At 40.6% G+C, this 20673-nt stretch overlaps 1 protein-coding gene across 2 annotated transcripts in view; it reads left to right on the top strand.

Annotated features, from left to right (window-relative positions):
• The window catches only part of Actr5 (actin related protein 5), a 24250-nt gene that overhangs the window by 462 nt on the left and 3115 nt on the right, over positions 1-20673 (top strand). The window contains exons 1-8 of one of the 2 annotated variants that reach the window (XM_033767174.1): positions 1-123; positions 1231-1460; positions 4082-4251; positions 8813-9030; positions 9517-9699; positions 14097-14213; positions 14922-15061; positions 17166-17298. The exon at positions 1-123 is cut by the window's left edge and continues 462 nt beyond it. In XM_033767174.1, coding sequence (XP_033623065.1) covers positions 1-123; positions 1231-1460; positions 4082-4251; positions 8813-9030; positions 9517-9699; positions 14097-14213; positions 14922-15061; positions 17166-17298 — 1314 coding nt within the window. Of the gene's footprint in view, positions 124-164; positions 908-1230; positions 1461-4081; positions 4252-8812; positions 9031-9516; positions 9700-14096; positions 14214-14921; positions 15062-17165; positions 17299-20673 lie in introns of those variants that run through there. The other variant, XM_033767175.1, reaches the window with a different exon arrangement.

Here is a 20673-nt window from a genome sequence, read left to right as displayed (position 1 = left end):
GGCAGCCTGGAGCCTTTGCGCTGGATGCTGCGCTCGCCCTTCGACCGCAACGTGCCGGTCAACCTGGAGCTGCAGGAGCTGCTGCTGGACTACAGTTTCCAGCACCTGGGTGTCTCCTCACAGGTGAAGGTGGGGTGGGCTGGGGTGGGGGGAGGGTTGAGGTCTCGTCTCTATTCAGTCGCTTTGAGAGATGTCACTGCAGCTTTAATTTTTAGTCAGTCATCACCATTTAAGCGCCTGAGGTGCGTATGCCCAATACTAGCAGGTAGAGGTACAGCATTAACCAAGTAATGCTTTTCTCTTGGAGCATAGGTCATATATGGTCGTTTATTGATTCATTTATTAATAAATATGTATTGAGCAGCCTCGCTGTCGGGCGCATTTTTAGGCATTTGGAATACATCTGTGAACACCCTGTGTTTATGGAGTTAGTGTGGAAAAGTGCTCCAGTATGGAAAGCCAGATAAGAGAGGAGGCAGTTAATATTTTTTTCAATATGGTGGTCTGGTACGACTCGGGTGGTGGTGGGGAGGTGGCCAGACGTTTGAACAGAGACTAAGTAGGTAATTGAGGGCATAACCTCTTTTAATATCTCAAGGGAAAATATTTTAGAGGGAACGGACACCGAAAAGGCACTGAGTCAGAAGTGTGGAAAAATCCTAGTTGTAGTGCAGCAAGAGTGAGGGAAAGTATCTGAAATAGGTACTGCCTTAAAGAGGATGTTAGAAAGGTAATCAGAGAACAGACTGCACACCTTGTAAGCTTTTCCTCTTGAGTGAAATGGGGAGCAGATGCAAAGCATTGACCAGAGGAAGTTTATGATTTATATCTGAAAATCATCATGCGGTGTGGAGAATGGTCTGTCATGGAAACGGAGACCAGTTGGGAGCCTGTTGCAATAATCCAGGTGAGGGGTGATAGTGACTTAGGTAAAAAGTAGCAGGGGATGTGGTAAATATCATTTGAATTCTGCCCATATTTTGAAGATAGAGCCAATGTGCGTTCCTCAAAGTCTGGATAACTTGGCTTAATAACCTTAAATTTGATCCTACTTTCATATTTTCCAAAACAACCTCGAATAGAGATTGAGATGAATGTTTTATAATTGCTCCTTACAGGGTTTTTAGAGACCAAAAACAAATTGCCCTGTTATAAGGATTTGAGGTTCTTTTATGTTTTAAAAAGAATATCTTCTATCACTCATCTATTTGCCCTTTTCTTTCAAAGTAGGGCTACGTTGATCATCCCATAGTTTTGACAGAAGCTGTGTGTAATCCACTATATTCGCGCCAAATGATGTCTGAGCTTCTTTTTGAGTGTTATGGAATTCCAAAGGTTGCCTATGGAATAGACAGCCTCTTCAGCTTCTACCACAATAAGCCTAAGAACTCGATTTCCAGTGGGGTTATCATTTCATCTGGATACCAGTGTACGCATATTTTGCCCATCTTAGAAGGAAGGTGAGTTGTACTTGTGACATTTGTGTGCTATTTTGAGACATATTGAGGAAACATTAAGTGCCTACTATTTAGGTGGAATGGAAAGAGCAAATACTAGATTACAAACAGAGCTGGGCTTAGCTCTAACCTACATCACTGTATGAATGTAAGTATATCCCTTCATTTGACCTTGGTGACCTGGAGGGAGTTGACATAGGTGATGTCTTAGGTCTAAATCCATAGTTCTAGGATTTTGTACTTCTGATTTGTGGGGAGAAAGCTAGTACCTGCAGGTAGCAGTCACTGAATAAAAATGTTTTGAAAAGGACTAGGAATGTGTGGAGCATTTGCTTAGTGTGCATGAGGGCTTGAGTGTGATCCCCAGCACTGGGGAAAATATTTTGAATAAATTTCTTGAATAACTTTAATTTAGACCATCTTCTGGAGTCACTTATTTAAATGTAAATCCCTGTACACATCAGTTTCATACCTTTCTTTTCAGTTATAGTGCCTTACACATAATAGGCACTTACTAAAAATTTCTGAGTTGACTTAAGAGGCAAAGGTATAAGACATAAGTCTTCCTACCTTATGGTTTGACTTTCTTTTATTGTCTGATAAAGGGCTAGGTAAATCCAAGTGCACACCTATTATCCTGGCCTTCTGGGAGGCTGAGGCAGAAGAATTGCAAGTTCAAGCCCAAACTGGGCAACTTCACAACTTAGTGGGACTCTGTCTCAAAGTTTTTTAAAATTTTAAAAGGGCTGGGGATGTAGCTCAGTGCAAAGACCCTGGGTTAAATCTCCAGCATTACAAAAAGAGAAAAAAAAGGAAGGAAAAAAATAAAAAAGACTAGGCCAGCCTATGCCATCCTGTTTTCTTATGCTACATAAAAAACTGTGGCTTTAGTGTTTGAGACCTGAATTTGGAGTTTGCAGCCCTGTTAAAGATGAGGTCCTTGTCTTACTTTTTCTCATTGCTGAGACAAAATACCCAACACCCACAAGTTAAGGAATGATTTATTTAGCTTATGGTTTGTAGAGGTTTTAGTTCACGGTTTTAGAGGTTTTAGTTCATAGTTGGCTGGCTCCAGAGCAGGGTGTCAGTCCATAGGAAAGCAAGGCAGGCAGAATGCAGCAAGCAGGAAGCTTGTGACCAACAACAGTGACCAACAACAATGACCACACCAGCCCTCCTTCTATCTCTTAGATTTTATCCATAGCACTTACACCCTTAATCCCAGCATCACATCCTTGATCCCAGCATTACACACTCTAGATCTAGCCACCTCCATAAAGCCCATCTATGACTGCTTGAAACTTTGGGGGGACATCTTGATATAAGCCATAACAGTTCTTAACCTTTTTCCTTAGTTTCCTAACATGTAAATTTGGGAAAAACCTGGCTTCTCAGATTACCTCGAGAATGAAATGAGGTAATGTAGATGAGGACAGTTTGTAAACTGTAAAGTACCCTGCATATTAAAGTCAAAATAAATGCCATTGAATTTATTGAGACCAATAATGGGGCTTTCTCTTAATAGTCCCATGAAAATCTGCGAAGATAAAAGTAATTCTTAGGTATTACCAAACATTCCTAAAGTCTTGAAGTCTATATTTAAGCAGAATATGTAAAAATTAAGAGTAATGTGTTATTTTTATTTATATTGAGAGAAAATCATTTTACCTGAAGACCAAAGGATAATCAGATTGGAGCATGTCTTATCCTGTGCTGGCATCTCCTGGTAATGTGTGACATAGCAACATTTTATTATGCAGCAGGTTCCTAGAACTCTGTTACTCTTGCTTTCTCACCTTAAGAACATAAAGTTAGGGCATGCCTGTAATCCCAGCACTCGGGAGGCTGAGGCAGGAGGATCGCTGTGAGTTCAAGACCAGCCTGGCCTACATAGTGAGTTCTAGGTCAGTCTCAACTACACAGTGAGACCCTGTCTCAAAAAAAAGAACATAAAGTTACTCAGATTCTCTTCTCCTTTGGTTTGTGGGAAAGGAATCTGGCCTTAAGAGATTACAGTAAACCAAGATGTGTGCAGTTACTTAATTTGATTTCATCAATAGAAGTGGTTTGTATAAGACAGGGAGTTCTCAAACTCTGACCTGCCTCGGAGTTGCTTGGGAAACTTAGTAAAATGAAGGCTTCGAGGCCCACCCCAGAGCAAATGTGCCATGGGAATTGACCTTAACATTTTCCTCCAGTTTATTCTACAATACTTGATCCCAGGACCACAATTTGAGAAATATGTAGTGAATCACATGAAGTAGGTGGTGGAAGTTTGTAAACTATAAAGCAGTCTGCCTCTTTAAGTCAAAATAAATGCTGTTGAATTTTTTGAGACCTATAATGGGAGTTGGAATGTGTGTTCCTTTGTAAAGCCTCATTGTCTTCTGAGACTGGCCGGAAGTCAGATGGCTATGTGTCTTAAGTGAGGACTGATAATTCCCACTTCGGGTGAGGCTGCACCAAGGGAACTTGAGTGTGTTGCAGCTGTAGGGTTTTATGTTCCTCCTGCTGGTCTGTTTGTTTGTCTGCATTAAATTCTCCTTATTTTCCCCAAGATGTTTCATATTTTGTCCTCCGTGTTGTCAAAAATTTCAGTGTTGCTTTCTACTGCTTGGTTGTAGGCTAGATGCCAAAAATTGCAAGCGTATCAATCTTGGAGGAAGCCAGGCAGCTGGCTATCTCCAGCGACTCCTCCAGCTGAAGTATCCTGGCCATCTGGCAGCCATCACGCTCAGCCGCATGGAGGAGATCCTGCATGAGCACAGCTACATTGCTGAGGACTATGGGGAAGGTAATCGGGGTGATTTTCTACAGCTTTTAGATGGTATCAGCCTTTGGTGTATGGGGTGTTCCTTAACTTAGTACCTGTGTGACTCTTGCATTCTCACTTTGTATACTTATTTTTTAGTGCCCCGTCTCCCTTTTGCTATTCAATCACTTTCTTAAACTATAGGACCTTACATAAATAGGTTCCCTTCACAAATGGTATTTTTTTATCCAGGCCTTGGAATTGCACAACTTTGAACTTTCTCCAGAAGTTAAACATTTTAAGGAGGGAACAGAACTTGTTAGATTAAAAGCAGTTTAAATTGTTTCATTACATCCTTAGAATAGAACCTATGCCCCAGAAGCGTATGTTTCTCTTTTCCACTCATCTTAAGTTTTGATTGTATTTTACATTGGTAATACTTTGGGTTGTGGGGATGGGGGTTATTGAAGAGTGAACCCAGAGCCTTTGCATTAAGATACATCTCTAAGCCTTTTTTTTACTTTTTACTTTGAAACTGGAGTTTTTCTAAGTCTCTTTAAGTTACCCAGGCTGAACTTGAACTTGAGATCCTCCTGCCTCAGTCTCTTCAAGAGTCCTGGGATTATACGCATGTGCCACCATGCCCAGCTACATTGACAACACTTTGAACTACTGTTGTCTTAATAACACAAATGTGATGAAAGTAATATATTCCTCTTAAATTTAAATAATTCAGGTAAAACCAAAGGACTATGAACAATATCATTGTAAATACAACTGTGTCCTACAGTATGTAGGTGGATTTTCTTGTTGGCTTGAAGATGGTGACTTCAGCTGAGCTCCAGAAGGCCAAAAGTGGTGTCTTTAAAAATAAATAATAGGGCTGAGGATTTAGGCCGGGTATTTAGCTCAGTGGTGCCACCACCTGCTTTGCAAGCACAAAGTCCTGAGTTCTAACCATCATATCAAAAAAAAAAAACAAAAAACCAACAACAAAAAACCCCCAAACAACAACAATAATAATTGTGAAAACCCCAAACCTCAGAACAAAATCTGCTATCTACCATCCTAAGCATCTTTAAGTATATAGTTGAGTAGTGGTTAAGAACCGTGTCTTCAGGAGGCATTTATTAAATACCTGTTATTCCTGGAGTACAAAGAAATTAGGCATGGAAAGAAAATTTGTAGGGCTGAGGGTGTAGCTCAGTGCTGTGTGGTTTTGTTGTACTGTCTTTTGGCTTCCCTAGCATGTGAAAGACCTTGAGTTCAGTTCCTAGCACAGTGAATGAATGAATGAATGAATGGGTGGATAATTTGTGAGAAACCTCAGGCCAGAGAGTTAGGTGCTTGCCAGATAACAGAAGAAATCCACAGCTCTCTGCTCCTGCTTCTCTATTCTTAAGGTGCCCTGACACTGGCTTGTCTTGTGGGGTATAGTTCTGTGTATAGATCCACATAACCACTGTCACAATCAGGATACAGAACAGCTCCATCATTCCAAAAAACGTCATGCTTTCTCTTTGTAGTCATACACTGCCCCCATCCCAAACCCAGGCAACCACTCACTTGTTCTCTGTCGCTATGGTTTCCTCTTTTCCAAAATGTCATATAAATTGAGTCAAATAGAACCTTTTAAAACTGTCTTAACCTCACAAGTATGCCTTTGAGTTTCATCCAGAGCATTGAACATTTCAATAGTTCGTTCCTTTTTATTTTGAAATTGTGTTCTGTTGTATGAAGGTATCATAACAAGTTTATCCATCCACCCATGTAGAGTCATTTAATTTGTTTCCAGTTTTTGGTGGTTATGGATAAAGCTACTGTAAATATTTATGTACAGATTTATTGGGGAATGTGAGTTTTCATTTTTCTACCATAAATGCGCTCCTGGGTCATATACTAATTGTGTATTTAACAGTAAGATTAAAGGCTGTTGAATTGTTTCTGCTTTAGACTGTTCATATGGGGTATGTAATGATTGCTTTCTAAATATGCAATCAGCCTTGTTTTTGTTTTGTTTTGGATAAGCCAGCTTGTTCATACATATTACTCTATATATTGCTAGCTTTGACTTGATACTATTTCATGGGTTGTTCTGTCTGTGTTAATGAGGGACATTCCTGTATGGTTTTCTTATACTAGTATCATCAGGGTGATGATGGTCTCATTAAATGAGTTGAAAAATGCCCTCTTACTTTCTGAAAAGATTGTGTAATTGAAGTTACTTTTTGTTCAAATGTTTGATAGAATTTTCCAGTGGTATTATTTGAGCCTAGCCTAGACATTTCTTTTTTTGAAGGTGTTTAACTATAAATTTAATTTCTTGAATAGACAGATTATCCAGGCAACCTACTTAATGTCTTCTCTTTATTATTCTACTTGCATTTTTTTTGCTTGTTTCCGAAATAGAAGCTTAAATTATTATTTCATTCTTTAGAACAGTTTAATTCTGTGAATTTCCCTATCAGTATCACTTTATCTGCACCCTACAATTTTGATATATTTTTATTTAATTTAAATATTTTCTAATTCCCTCAAAACCATTCACTAAGCAATTGATTATTTAGAAAAGTATTTCTTTGTGTACAAATATTTGGGGATTTTCCTGTTAATTTTCTATGATTCATTTCTTTTTTTTTCAGTACCAGGGATCAAACTCAGGTCCTTGTGCTTGCAAGGCAGGTGGTGGAACCACGGAGCTAAATCCCTGGCTGTATGATTCATTTCTAGTTAACTCCTTTATAGTCAGAAGACTTCTTTGTCTGATACCATTTCTTTGTTTTATGACCCAGGACATAGTCACCTTGGCAAAAGTTTCTCATATACCTGAAAGAACATGTATCGTGCTCCTGCTGAGTGTTGTGTTCTTTTGTGTCACTTGGACCCTGTTGGGTGATAGTGGTGTTCAGCTCTTCTGTATCCATGTTCACTTCCCTTCTACTGGCTCTGCTGATACCGAGGAAAGTGTATTGACTTGTTAGGTGGAATTTTAGATGTCCCTATTTTCATTACAGTTTGATGAGTTTGTTGTTTTTGTGTGTTTTCTTGGGGCATTTTGTTTTTATTCTTATGCTGGGGATTGAACCCACTGCCTTTCATGTAGTAGGTAAGAGCTCTGCCACTGACTCACATCCCAGCCCAATTCTGTCAGTTTATGCTTTCAGGTAACTGATTCTTATCAGGTGCATGTTTAGCATTCTTATATTTTATTGCCATGTTGACCTTTTATCATTATGTGATGTTCTTCTTTACCCTGGCAATTTTCTTTAGTTTGAAGTCTATTCAAGCATTAATATAGCCCCTCTGGCTTTCTTTTGATTAGGGTTTGTATGACACATCTTTATATCCTGTACCTTTTATCTACCAATATTACAGTATTCAAAATGAGTTTCTTATAGTAGTTAGGTTGCTCTTTAAAAGTCTTTTATATCATTCTTACCTGGTATATTATAGACCATTTAGAATTAATTTACTCACATTTAGATTTAGGTCCACCATTTTATTATTTGGTTTTGTTATTCCCTGAGTTTATTGTTCCCTTATATCTCTCCTACTTTTTAGGTTATTTGGGCTTTATTTTTTATTATTCCATTCTAATTTTTATGTTCTGTTTTTTACTCTTATCTGTATTTTTACTCTTTGTTAAATACTCTGGAGATTACAGTAAATAAAACTTTTCAGTCTACCTAGAATCAGTATTTACTACTTCCAGCAAAATGTAGGACTATTAGCACTAGGATCCTTCATCCTTTCCTATGTATATGTTGGAATTCTGTGTTATATCTCATACATTGGAAGCCATCAGTGATAGGTTTCTTTCTCATTTTCTTTCTTTAAATTAAATTTATTTATTTATTTTATGGTACCTGGGGATTGAACACAAGGCTTTTGCACTGAACTACATTCCCAGCCCTTTTTAAGGGACTAAGTCACCAAGTTGCCCTAGCTGGACTTGAACTTGTGATCCTCCTGCCTCAGTCTGCCGGAGTGCAGTGATAGAATTTTTAGTTTCAGTCATCAAACATATTTTAAAGAACTCACAATGAGATTATTCTGTTGTCTTTTACCATATTTTAATCATTTTCATTTTAGTCTTGATGTTCCAGGCTTCTTTCCAGTAGGACTACCATTTAAAGAATTGTTTGTTGGCATGATGTCCAGTTTTTATGGCTACATTAGTTGACTGAATGGATTCAGACTTGGCAAGAGTGTGTTTTCCATCTTTCTTATATCTAGAATCATGGGACTGTCTACTGACTCCTTCTTTTTTTTTTTTTTTTTTTTTTTTTTTTTGCTGTGCTGGGAATCAAACCCAGGACCTTCTGCATGCTAGACTGGTTTTGATTTGTTATTTTTGTTTGTTTTGTTTTGTTTTGTTTTGTTTTTTGGGTTTTTTTGAGAGAGGGTCTCACTATGTAGTTGAGACTGACCTGGAACTCACTGTGTAGCCCAGGCTGGTCTCAAACTCACAGCGATCCTCCTGCCTCAGCCTTCTGAGTGCTGGGATTACAGGCATGCGCCACCACGCCTGGCTTTTGGTATTGACTTTGATTTTTGTGTTGATAGTGTTTCCATTTCATAACTTCCAAATTGTTCTTTCAAGAATTGCATAAGTGGCAGTGCCCAGATTATTATGAGAACAATGTGCACAAGATGCAGCTCCCATTTTCCAGCAAGCTCCTGAGCAGCACTTTGACATCTGAGGAGAAGCAAGAGAGGCGGCAGCAGCAACTGCGGCGGCTGCAGGAACTCAATGCCCGGCGGCGGGAGGAGAAGCTTCAGCTGGATCAGGAGCGGCTGGACCGATTGCTCTATGTGCAGGTGATAGCAAATGCTGGGATGGGTCCCTGGCCTTGCTCAACAAAGTGGTTCTGAAATAGTATGGACTCCAGCTTTATTGATTTGTGTTTGCCATATAATTACCTTTACTTTTTTGGCTTTCTGATTTAAGTGTAGAATGCATGATGCAAAGCACTCAAATATTAAGTGTGCATCTCTATGAATTTTTGCACCCCTGTATCTGCTGTCAGAGAAACAGCATCACCAGGTTTACTTGTCTAAGTCCATAGTTACTCCCCTGAAGGTAACGACGTTTCTGATGTCTGTCATCATAGATGAGTTTTACAGTGTTAGTCTAAAGCCAGCTGGAGAGGAGGGCAGCTGTATGAACTATTGCGGGAGCTGGAGGCCTGATTGTTTGGTGGGCAGGCTAAAGGAGCCCTGGCAGCCCCTCCTGCTGCGTTTCTTCTTGACTTCTCTTTCCCCCTTGCTTATGCTTGCACTATCTTGTGACTATTCCGATTTCAGGAACTCCTAGAGGATGGCCAGATGGATCAGTTTCACAAAGCTCTGATAGAGCTGAACATGGACTCCCCAGAAGAGCTACAGTCCTACATACAAAAGCTCAGTTTGGCAGTGGAGCAGGCGAAGCAGAAGATCCTCCAAGCAGAAGTCAGCCTCGAGGTGGATGTGGTGGACAGCAAGCCAGAGGTGACTGTGAGGGCCTTGGGAGGGAGACTTGCCCTTCTGAGTGGGAAGAATATCTCCAGAAGGCTGACATTGAAGGGGTTGTGGCCAAGCCTGGAAGGAAGAGACGAACAGTGTAATGAGCGATAGATAATACTGGGAGCATGGGCAAGAACAATAGCAACGGCCTTGTAATGGTGTTCTGACTAGAAGGATCTCACCCCTGGTGCGGAATGTGTGCATGTAGATGAGGGAGAACATTGATGCCAATCATGTGTGCTGTTTTGAACTGAACCTGCTCCCCTGTTTGTCATTTGACAGTCATGGTCTTCCTTTAACTCATGTTTTTAAAATAGTGTGGTTTGTCATTTACTTACTTCTTTTATGTCTTGATATTCCATAAGGACAGAGTTTATGCTCCATACGTAGTTTATGAACCATGTAAAGCAATTAATAGATGTGCTTAGTATAGTGTTTGTAGGTTGACCTCAGAACAGCTTTTTGTTGGATACTAAAGACTAACGCTGAATATGCTTTTTGGTTTTCTCTTTTTCTTCTTTCTGTTCTCTGGCAGTGTACTGTTCACTGTTGATACGGCCAAAAGTGCAGGTGGCAGAGCTGAGCTCAGGCCTTGGGAAACTTAGATCTTGACACCTCAGGGCCCATCTGGTGAAGGGGTAGCCTATAGGTTACTCAGTGCAGAAGTCACTGGCAGGGTCTCCTATCTTTAGATCTGGAACTGGATTGGTTATCTTAGAGCTTCAAAACAAAGGAACTTGATCATTGCCATGTGACATGTTTGAGACAGAATTAACCAAATTAGCTTTTTTTGTTTTTAAATGAACTTTCTTTAAACTCTTGATTGTTTGTTTGGTTTATTTATTTATGCATTTTGAGACAGGGTCTAAATATGTAGTTGTGGCTGGCCTCGAACTCATTGTGTAGCCCAGGCTGGTCTCGAACTTTTGGCAGTCCTCCTTAGGCTCAGTGACACTGTGCCTGCCTTATGAGCACAAGGTCCTGAGATCGATCCCCAGTACCACACACGCACACACACACAAAAGCCAAGTTGGTGTCTTTTGATGCTGGGTGTAGTGTCCTTATCAGTGATGTCACTATTTTCTTTGGCTCAACATGAAGCTCACATTTGTAGCATGGGCTCCTGGCTGGGGGGTCGGTAACCTGAAGCCACAAACTGGTAAGAGATAATCAGATTCAAAAAGGAAATATATGCTGAAAGTATGATTCCTGAGTAATTGGGGGACTATCTTTTCTTTTTTTTGTTTTTATTTATTTATTTATTTATTTATTTATTTATTTATTTATTTATTTATTTATTTAACAATCCTCCTGCCTCTGCCGAGTGCTGGGATTTCAGGTGTGAGCCATTACTCCCGGCTTTATGTTTTCTTTTTCTTTGTTTATTTCTCTGCATTTATTACGTGGTGTGATTCAGTTACTTCTCTATTCACAGGTACTTCCTAGTACCCATTTTGTTCTGTGCTCTGGCAATACATAGCTGGTCTCTGTGGCCTTGGGAAGATTTTGAAATTTTGCTCTCCAAGGGTTTTCTCTATATACAGATTTGACTTAACTGTTCTATCATCTTTGAAATTTTAATGATGAGATAGCATTTATTGAGGGTGATTATTAGTGATCAGAGTCCGTTACAGTCACACTCGTGGAATGAATTTGACCATGACATTGGCTAGCCAGATCTACCTTTCAAAAAGTGTTTGTAGTATTTTCCAAACGTAATTCATTTCGAATGAAGTGAATGAACATACAGTCTGTAGACCTAAGTTCATATTGAAATTCCACTTAAGCAGTAGGCTGGATGGGATTAATATTAATATAGCTGGGAAGTTGTACTGTTTCCTAACACAGTTTTTTCTGGAGACTGATCTGTTTTGGTCCTTGCTAACTGAAATTATTCCTGTGAGGTGTTGTAAAGGAGCAGGCTTTGTTAGCATTCTTAATGAAGTATTCAAACTAGAGGGTACTTGCTTGCTTTTCATAGCTGTAAGCACAGCATGGGAGGGCAGAAGGGGAAGACACAGTTTTAGAGCATTATCATTTGTTGGAAAATACAGTGGGCCAAATGCAGAAAGTTCTCTGTTGTGCTTTGGCAAATGCACCCTGTTTAGTTTGAAAAGAACAGTCATATTAGTGTTCCTGAACACCACACAGCACGTGTGGATTCGCTGGCAAGTCCTCAGGGAGGACAGCCAGCCATGGCAGCCTCTTTAAATCATATGACTTAGATAAGTAAATATTTTTTTGACAGCTTCTAGTGAAGCTGAGAAATTGTAGCTAGACAGAGGTGAATGATAAGCTTTTCATTGTAGGTGAAGAAGTCTTATAGAATCCAAAGTTTTATAATCTTCTGTATTCTGGAGGTATTTGAAGGTAGATTTCAGGGACCCACCACTTAGTACCAGGTACAGTGTCTTGGCCAGATGCTTGAGATGCAGAGGTGATTAAGATACAGTTCCCGCCCTTCTGGGTACCTCAGAAAATGGGAGGGGGTGCATGGAACCATACTTTGCTGACTATAATAGAGCATATCATAAATGTGGTAGATGTGTGGGGACACAGGTTGATTTTTGATACTGATGGAAGAAGGCTGCATGTCCTTTGATGACTGTCCTTGGGAGTCACTTAGCAACATGCACCTGATACTCATTGATTGGACACATCCTGAGCTCCTGCTGAGACTAAAGGGAAGGAAACAAAGTCTCACTTTCTAGGAAGTGTCTCCTTCATGGAGTAAGGAGAGCAGAGTGGTGTACGTAGGAAGAGACTCAGTGCTTTGCTCATTACTGTTTAGAGGTCACAGGTTTTGTCTGTAGTTATTTTAAATTCACAGACACCATTTGTTTGTCTCCAACCTAGTAATACAGCTGAATTATTGACGGGACCAAATGACTTATGTGTTTGAGAGGAAGGAAAGTGTTCAGTGCTCACTTGATGCTGCCCCAGGGTTGACATTACCACAAGTCCATGTCCTGCTTGAAAATAGGGAAACAGCCAGGAGTGATGGCGCACGCCTGTAATCCCACCACTCAGGAGGCTGAGGCAGGATTGCTGTGAGTTTGAGACCAGCCTGGGCTACATAGTGAGTTCCAGGGCAGTGTCAACTACATGGTGAGACTCTGTCTCAAAAGACCAAAAAATAAAAAATAAAATAAAATAGGGAGACAGAGTGCATCTTTCCAGCTGTGCCACAATGACCTGTGTGTTTGTGACTGACATTCAAAGCTGCATCAACTGTATCCAAAGCCTGACTGCCCTGTTATACCACCCTGCCTCCTGCGTTGTTCTTGAAGAAGGGGAGGTTTGGTGTGATACACGCTAGTCCTCTCTTGGGAACCCCTGGGGGTCATTTCTGAAGTGCTTGGCTTAGTGCCAAGCCAGAATCCTCGGGTACTCCCAGGGTCAGGGTTCCTTTCTTGTGATGATTGCTGAGTGTCTTCCAAATCAAAAGCTGTGGGGTGCAAGTGGAATGTACTCTTATGCTCTGACTTTCCCTGCTTGGGCAGAGAAACCTGTCACTGATGTCAGCTGCCCTTGGTATTGCAGGTAAAAACTCTAGCTCATCTCTTGTTTTACCTCTCTGACTTTGGGATGGATTTTTTTTTTGGTGCTGGGACTCAAACTTGGGACCTTGCACTTGCGAAGCAGAGAGCAGAACCACTGAACTAAATCCCCAGCCCTGGGCTAGATCTTTACTGTTCCTAAAGCCCCAATTGTCTCCTCATGCTCAGACTCCTGTTTTTTAGGATTCCAATGTAAGGCTGAGAAAAGACTTTGGAGCTGAGCATTTCTGACCCTTGCCAAGTGATGTGACCTTGGGTGCGTTACTTAACCTGCCTGAACCACAGCATTCCCACTTGAGAGTTGTAGCATTGACTTCTGCAGTATGGGTTATGTGGGTAACAGGAGTCTCTGCCCTGTGCCTGATTTGATTTTGGCCTAGTGGGACCTGCTGGTAAAGGACTAATTGTTAAGACCAGTAGTGTTAGCACCTATATTTATTAATCATTAAGAGATGTATTTAATTTTGTAGTAGTCTAGCTCTTCTGTAGGATGCCCTGTCCCCGAGTTTTGTGTGCGCGCGCGCGCGCGCGTGTGTGTGATGGTATCACTGGTGTATATAGCTCGTCTTCCATGGAGCCCAGCCTGGAGTTGGCATCAGAAGGCTTCAGAGGAGCCAGAAGTTGGTGAGACTTGTATAATTAGGAAAGGTGTTTTAGGCTGGTCATGTGTGTTCTTTTTTTCAATAGTTTAGAAGATGTTCATAATTTTTATGTAAGTGTTAGGCAGGCTCTCAGTTCATTTTCATGACATTGAATTTATAGAACTAAAGCTTGCTGGAAGTCCAAGTCTGTTTGTTCTGTTCTGTTCTGTTCCGTCCTTAGACCCCTGACCTGGAGCATCTGGAGCCATCTCTGGAAGACGTGGAAAGCATGAATGATTTTGAACCCTTGTTTTCAGAGGAAGCACCTGAAATAGAGAAGCCTATCACCACTGTCCAGGTTTGATTCCTGCTGCTGTTTGTGTGTATACTATGAAGCTGTGGATATAAGTGACTAGTCCAGTCTGCTTCTTTAGGAGTAAATATTTTAAGTTCTAGTTTCTAGAAACAGTATAGTTCCAGTTTCTAGAGACAGTACTTATAGCATGAGTCAGGGGTTTTTCTCTGTGATTAATTGAGGCTCCTATACCACAGTCTGTGAATCTGGGAGAAACCATTTACCTAACAAACTTTTCATCAACAGTTGGAGTCTTTAGACCTGCAGAGTGGTATTTCAGTGGTTCATTTCCTTTGAAGCCAATGTACTTAACTGTCACTGGGGTCTCTATCCCTGTAGTTACAGTAGTGCCTTGACCTGAAGCTCTCAGGGGACGAGTGTTCTTGATGTGCAGAGACCAGGAGGGCTAAACCAGGCCCTGGGTGGAGACATGGTCTTCCCTGCTGGCCTTTAGAGTGTAGCTCCTCGTGAAGTCCCTTCCTGAAATTTGGGGACCATGACATGGTGCATTGTGTGGGGATTTATAGTTCAGAGGTTGGCTGAAGGTAGAAAACTGAATCTCCAAGTCCAGGAGTTGAGGAAAGGCTATTCAGGCATAAGTAAAAGGACAGAAACTACACTGGCTTAAGAAATGCATTTTGAGAAAACTGGCCTCTGGGATGGTTGTCATTATGATCTAAAAAATCTCTCTTAAACCTTGGGTTTTTAAAGCCCGTGTTTAACTTGGCAGCATATCATCAGCTGTTTATTGGGACAGAAAGAATTCGAGCTCCAGAAATTATTTTCCAGCCATCTCTCATAGGAGAGGAGCAGGCGGGGATAGCAGAGACTCTTCATTACATTTTGAACAGGTGAGATGGCGACGCTTCTTTCCCTTGTATTTTGCTGAGTCATTCCCTGGAATTTCACCTTGAAAATATTTGGTGGCCAGGTCTTTGGGGAATCTGCCTTGCTCTTCTCACTGTTTTGCTGTACTCAGACTTCCAGAGTGTAATAAAAGTTTTAGCAACACAGTAACATGTACTGGCTTTTAGGTAAAACTTCACATTATTAAGTACTAGTGATTTTAAATCCGCCAAAATATTGCAGTATTTATGAAATCTTTTTTTTTTCCCTAAGAGTTTACATTTTTATAAGAATGCCCTCCTCTACCCATTTACACCAACATGTTTCTAAGTGTGCATTTCTATAATTCAAATGGATAGGTAGGAAGTATAATTTGCAGTACTCTGGCTGCTTTTGGTTAGGATAGGATAGAAATGAAAAATCCACCTAGCAGGGAAAAAAATCTATATGTCACTTCTACGAGTGGATTTGAGCTTTTTCTTAATAATGAGTGGGAAAATGATTAAGCATGCATAACAGAAAGATACTATTAAAAAGAAACTGAGGGCCGGGGATTTAGCTCAGTGGTTCCGCCGCCTGCCTCACAGGCACAAGGTCCTGAGTTCAATCCCTGGTACCAAAAAAAGAAGAATGAAAAAGAAACCAGGTGTGGTAGCTCATCCATGTAGGTCCAGCTACTTAGGTGCTGGGGTGGCAAGATTACTTGAGGCCAGAGTTGGAGATCAGTATGGGCAACAGAGCAAGATCTCATTGTAAAAACAAAACAAAAAAGGATAGAAATATGAATGTTTAACCCAAAGAGAAGGCAGAATTTTTGGAATGATGAAATGTTTATATCTTGGTTGTAGTGATGGTTCCAGAGGGTTATACATTTTTCAGCCTTTATCATAATGCATGTAAATTATAATATTCAATACAGTTGATTTTTGAAAGATGTATTATGAGAGCATAGACATTCTAATCATGTTAAGAAAATGTATTAACCAAATTAAGGGTTTGACTAGATAATTGTAAACACTAGTTTGACGTCTAGAGATCTGAATAAAAATTGAAAACGTTAGGGTATATAAAGAACTTAAAAAAAAATCAAACCTCCCAAATTTAAAGATCCAATCCAAAAATGGGCTTCTGAAATGAACAGACATTTCTTAGACAATGAAGTAGAAGCAGCAAATAAACATGAAAAAATGTTCAACATCACTGGTCATTTGAGAGATGCAAATGAAAACAGTGCTGAGATTCCACCTCACTCCAGAAAGAAAGGCTGCTATCGAGAAATTAACCAGTAACAAACGTTGGCATGGTTGTGGGGAGAAAGGAACCCTCTCCACTGTTGGTGGGAACACAGACTGGTGCAACCATTATGAAAATCAGTATGGAAATACCTCAAACAACTAGGATTAGAGATCCCAAAAGAATTAATGCCACAGCAATTGGTACAATTTATATATATACATACACCCATGTTTGTAGCAGTACAGTTTGTAATGGCTGAAACTTGGAAACAGCCCAATTGCCCATCAACTGGAGACTGGATAAAGAAGATGCAGGTTTTTTTTTTTTGTTTTTTTTTTTTTTTTAAAATGGTATACTAAGCCATAAAGAATGAGAAACTAGAGACATTTATAGCTAAATGGATGCACATTGAAGCCGTACTCTTTAAGTGAAATAAATAGGACACACGTGTAAATACCAAATAGTTTCTCTGGTGTGAGAAACTGAAAGTGTAAATAAGGGTCAAAATATATAATAGATAATGTGCAATAGGATGATAAGTCCCAAAAAGGAAGGGGAAGTGGGAGGGATGGGAGAAAGAAAAGAAGGGAAAGGAATAAATATGAGATAAGGAAAAAACGGAAACAAAGTCTGTAAATAGGAAGGCATGGGGGGGTTGGAGGGAGGGCAAGGGAATGGGGGAAAAATAAAAACCAGGGTATATTATGTAAAAGCACAAATTTACAATGATGAATGTCATCATATTGTATATTCATAAACAATTTTTTTAATGTGATAGGTTTTTTTTTTTTAACTTTTCGAGTAGATGTTTTCTGTTTTGTGCTATCTATAGTCTCTCTAAATATTTAAGTCAGGGGATCTTTTTTCTCCTAGATACTCAAAGGATATTCAGGAGAGGCTGGTCCAGAACATTTTCCTCACTGGTGGGAATGTGATGTATCCTGGGATGAAAGCCAGAATTGAGAAGGAGCTGCTGGAGATGCGGCCCTTCCAGTCTTCTTTCCAGGTACTGTTTTTAGCTGACCATTTGAATACCATTGTTTTCTGATTGCAAAAGTAAAAACATAAATGAGAAAAATTACTATATAATATATAATCCACTGTTGACATTGTTGTGGTTTTCTTTCTGGTCTTTAATCTACATTTAGTTATTGAAGCAAAATCAGAATTGTGTTTTGCATATTACTATGTTTTAATTGGAAAAGGAAGATTTGCATGTAATAAAATTCACAGTATAAAAGTATACATTGAGAATAAGTTGTTTTCCCGATATACAGGCACATTGTCCATCACAAGTTTCCTATGCATTTGAGAGTGTATTGCTTTATTACTTGAGTTTTCATATCCTATTGTGAACATTTTCCCACGTCTTTGTTCTGAAGTACTATTAAATGACTGCTATATGAATTTCCCACAATTTACCTATGAAATTTTTTGATTACCAAGAAATGTGGTTTGGACTGGGCACTGTGGGGATGCTGATGTGATATCCTAGACATAGCTCCTGGTGGAAAGGGGCTGTGGGATTAGCAGACTTGGCTGTGGTAACCTAGAATGCAGTGGACACACAGTGTGGGCACGTGGTAGTCTCCACTGGCATGCAGAGGAGGCCTGGAACAATCTCCTGAGGGCTAGGTGTTCGCTATCTATACTGTGGGCATTCCAGAGAGAAAGGTTAGAGTGAGCAGAGCTGCAGGATGAGAACTTGCTGAGGGAGGGACATGGGACTGAGTATGGCTAGAGCATATGGCTGCTAAATAAGATTGGCGTCAGAGGAGATCGATCAGCAGGATGCACAGGTTACAAAGCCTGTCGTTCTGCTCTGAAGCTTGGCCTTGATGTCCTGTGCTACATGATGTTTTACATGTTCAGGGTGTGGGCTTTGGTCCTGACTCGGTCACCACTGCTACTGCATTTTGCTGTCTTAGTGGTAGGAAGGGGGTAATTGTAGCATCTGTCGCCAGGATTCATTGTCCTGGATATCAGGTGCTCAGCATAGAACCTGCGTATAAACACTCCAGAGTAGCTGATAGTGTGTGTGTGTGTGTGTGTGTGTGTGTGTGTGTGTGTGTGTGTGCGCGCGCGGCGCGAGCATGCGTATCCCTAAAACTACTGCAGTTACGGTTTGCTAGGAGGACTCACCAATTTTGGCATATAGTCATACATAGCCATCCATGTCTTATTACGGCAAAAAGATACAGAACAAGACCACCAAAAAGACAAGGTGAAAGCTTTCAGACTCTTCTCTCAGTGGAGTTGCACAGGATGTACTTAATTCTCCAGCAAGTTGGAATGAAATGTTGCTAGCCAGGGAAACTCTTGAGAAATTTAAGCACAGAGTTTTGATTTGGGGGATTGATCAAATAGGAACCCCCTGCCTGGAGTGCACTGACATTCTAGATGTCCAAAAAAAAAGCAGTTGCTCATTGTAAACCACATTGTACAAATGGCATGGGAGATCCTCTTGTCTGGTAATGATGAGAACCCTCTCCAAATCTAAGTTCCCTGATGCCTGCCAAGGAAACACTTTGTGAACAGGCTTTTCTAGGATATGTGGCAGGTCTGCTCTCTTAACTCTCCTTTGCACGGCTGTTTTTTTAGATCATGAAGGACCATGTAGGAGTAAGGGAGTTGTGATAGATTTACGTTTTAGGAAGATATTTTTGACACTGGTGTAAAAAAAATGGAGTATCACAAGAAATACTGGAAGCAGGACACCAGTTAGGAGGCAGCTCCCCAGCCTTTGGGATCCAGTCCTTTTTCCTGTCTCCTCAGCAATTTACGTTGTCCCTTGTGATGTAACATGAATAACCCTTTGTCATTATCTCAGAACTCCCATCCCGTGCTTCAGCCATAGTGAGCTGCTGTTCTTTCCTCAGACTTGCCAGGTTTTCTTGCCTTGAGGCCTTCCCACATTCTGGTTCTCTTTGCATAGTGTACTCTTACTAGCTCCTTCCAACCTTCATTTCATTTTCTCCAGGAAGCCTTCCCTGTCTATATTGCTTACCAGACTCACCTCCATTAGGGAAGGAGGTAAAATGTGCTCCTAATTCTTGGCATCCTGTCATTTGTAGCTACACAGGAAATGGGAAGGCAATGGCAGAGGGAAAGGAAATGGAGACGATTGGAGAGATAAAGGGAGTATGACTGGTTGTGGTGTCACACATCTGTAATCTTAGCACTCTAGGAGGCTGAGGCAGGAGAATTGCAATTTAAAACCCAACCTGGGTACCTTAGTGAGCAAGAGAGACCCTGTCTCAAAATGAAAAGAGTTAGGGATATAGCTCAGTGCATTGGGTTCAGTCCTTAGTATCACGATAAATAAATTAATTTTAATAGATTTTTTTAAAAAAGAAAATAATGCTCAGAACTGATAGTAGATTGGATTTGGGGAGAAAATTTGGCCTTAAGAGAAATCCCATGTTTTATATGGAGCAACATGTGCCATGCTTACTGCAGAGGGAACTGTGGGAGGAGGAACAGGTGTGAAGGGGGAAATGAACTCTGCTTCAGGGTGGGCCAAGTTTACAGGAGCCATAGGAAGAAGAGTAGCTGCTGAGCGCCCAGGAGAAGTGGAGAAGTGTAGATTCCATCCCTCGCACAGGTTCTGGGGGGCACCGTTTGAGAGAGCCAGTGAAGTCAGGGTCATTTAGAAGCCATAAATGGCAGCAGCCTTTCAGGTCGGTTGGTGCATAGAGGATGCCCGTGATGGAGCACTGCAGGGGCAGCAGTGCTGAAGCAGAGAGACGTTCTGAAGTGTGAGCAGAGGCTTGGCTTGGGCTGGCAGGGCTCACTGGTGAAGCAGTGGTACCTCGCCTTTCCCCCGCTCTCCTGCTCCCTTTGGTGTTGCTGATGTGATTCGTTAGCCCAGTTCCAAGTTCAGATGATGTAAACAGCAGTGGCTCAACCATACAAACTATGTAGATGCTATGTGAGCTTTAGAAGGCAGAGAACCCCAAGATGTACACAGCTTTTACTCGGTACCTTAAAATAGTTGGTGGGGTTGGGGCTGTAGCTCAATGGTAGAGTGCACAGCATACATAGGCCCTGAGTTCAGTCCCCAAAAATAAAGGTTTTTCTTTAATTGCTAAAATACTATTAAAATATCAGACAATCTAAGCTAAAAATTTTTTGAAAGTTTAGTTTCTGTGAGCAGTTATTTATATATATATTTTAGGTCATTTCCGTATTTGTATGATTTTAACCAAAAGTATGTTGACAGCTTGTTTTGTAACCAATATTTTTTAAACTTTCAAATTATTGTGAGTTTTTCTTTATCAGCAGGTACAATTCTAATGCATCCTTATTATGGCCGTGTAATATTCTGTTACTAACTGCAGCTCTCACTGCATGTCTTCATTTTTTTTTTTTTTTTTTTTTT

The sequence above is a fragment of the Fukomys damarensis genome, unplaced genomic scaffold, assembly GCF_012274545.1.
Source record: "Fukomys damarensis isolate Sample0158 unplaced genomic scaffold, DMR_v1.0_HiC HiC_scaffold_22, whole genome shotgun sequence".
NCBI classification, from domain to species: Eukaryota; Metazoa; Chordata; class Mammalia; order Rodentia; family Bathyergidae; genus Fukomys; species Fukomys damarensis.
Note: the sequence above shows the minus strand (reverse complement) of the source record. Positions and strands in the feature narration are given on the sequence as shown.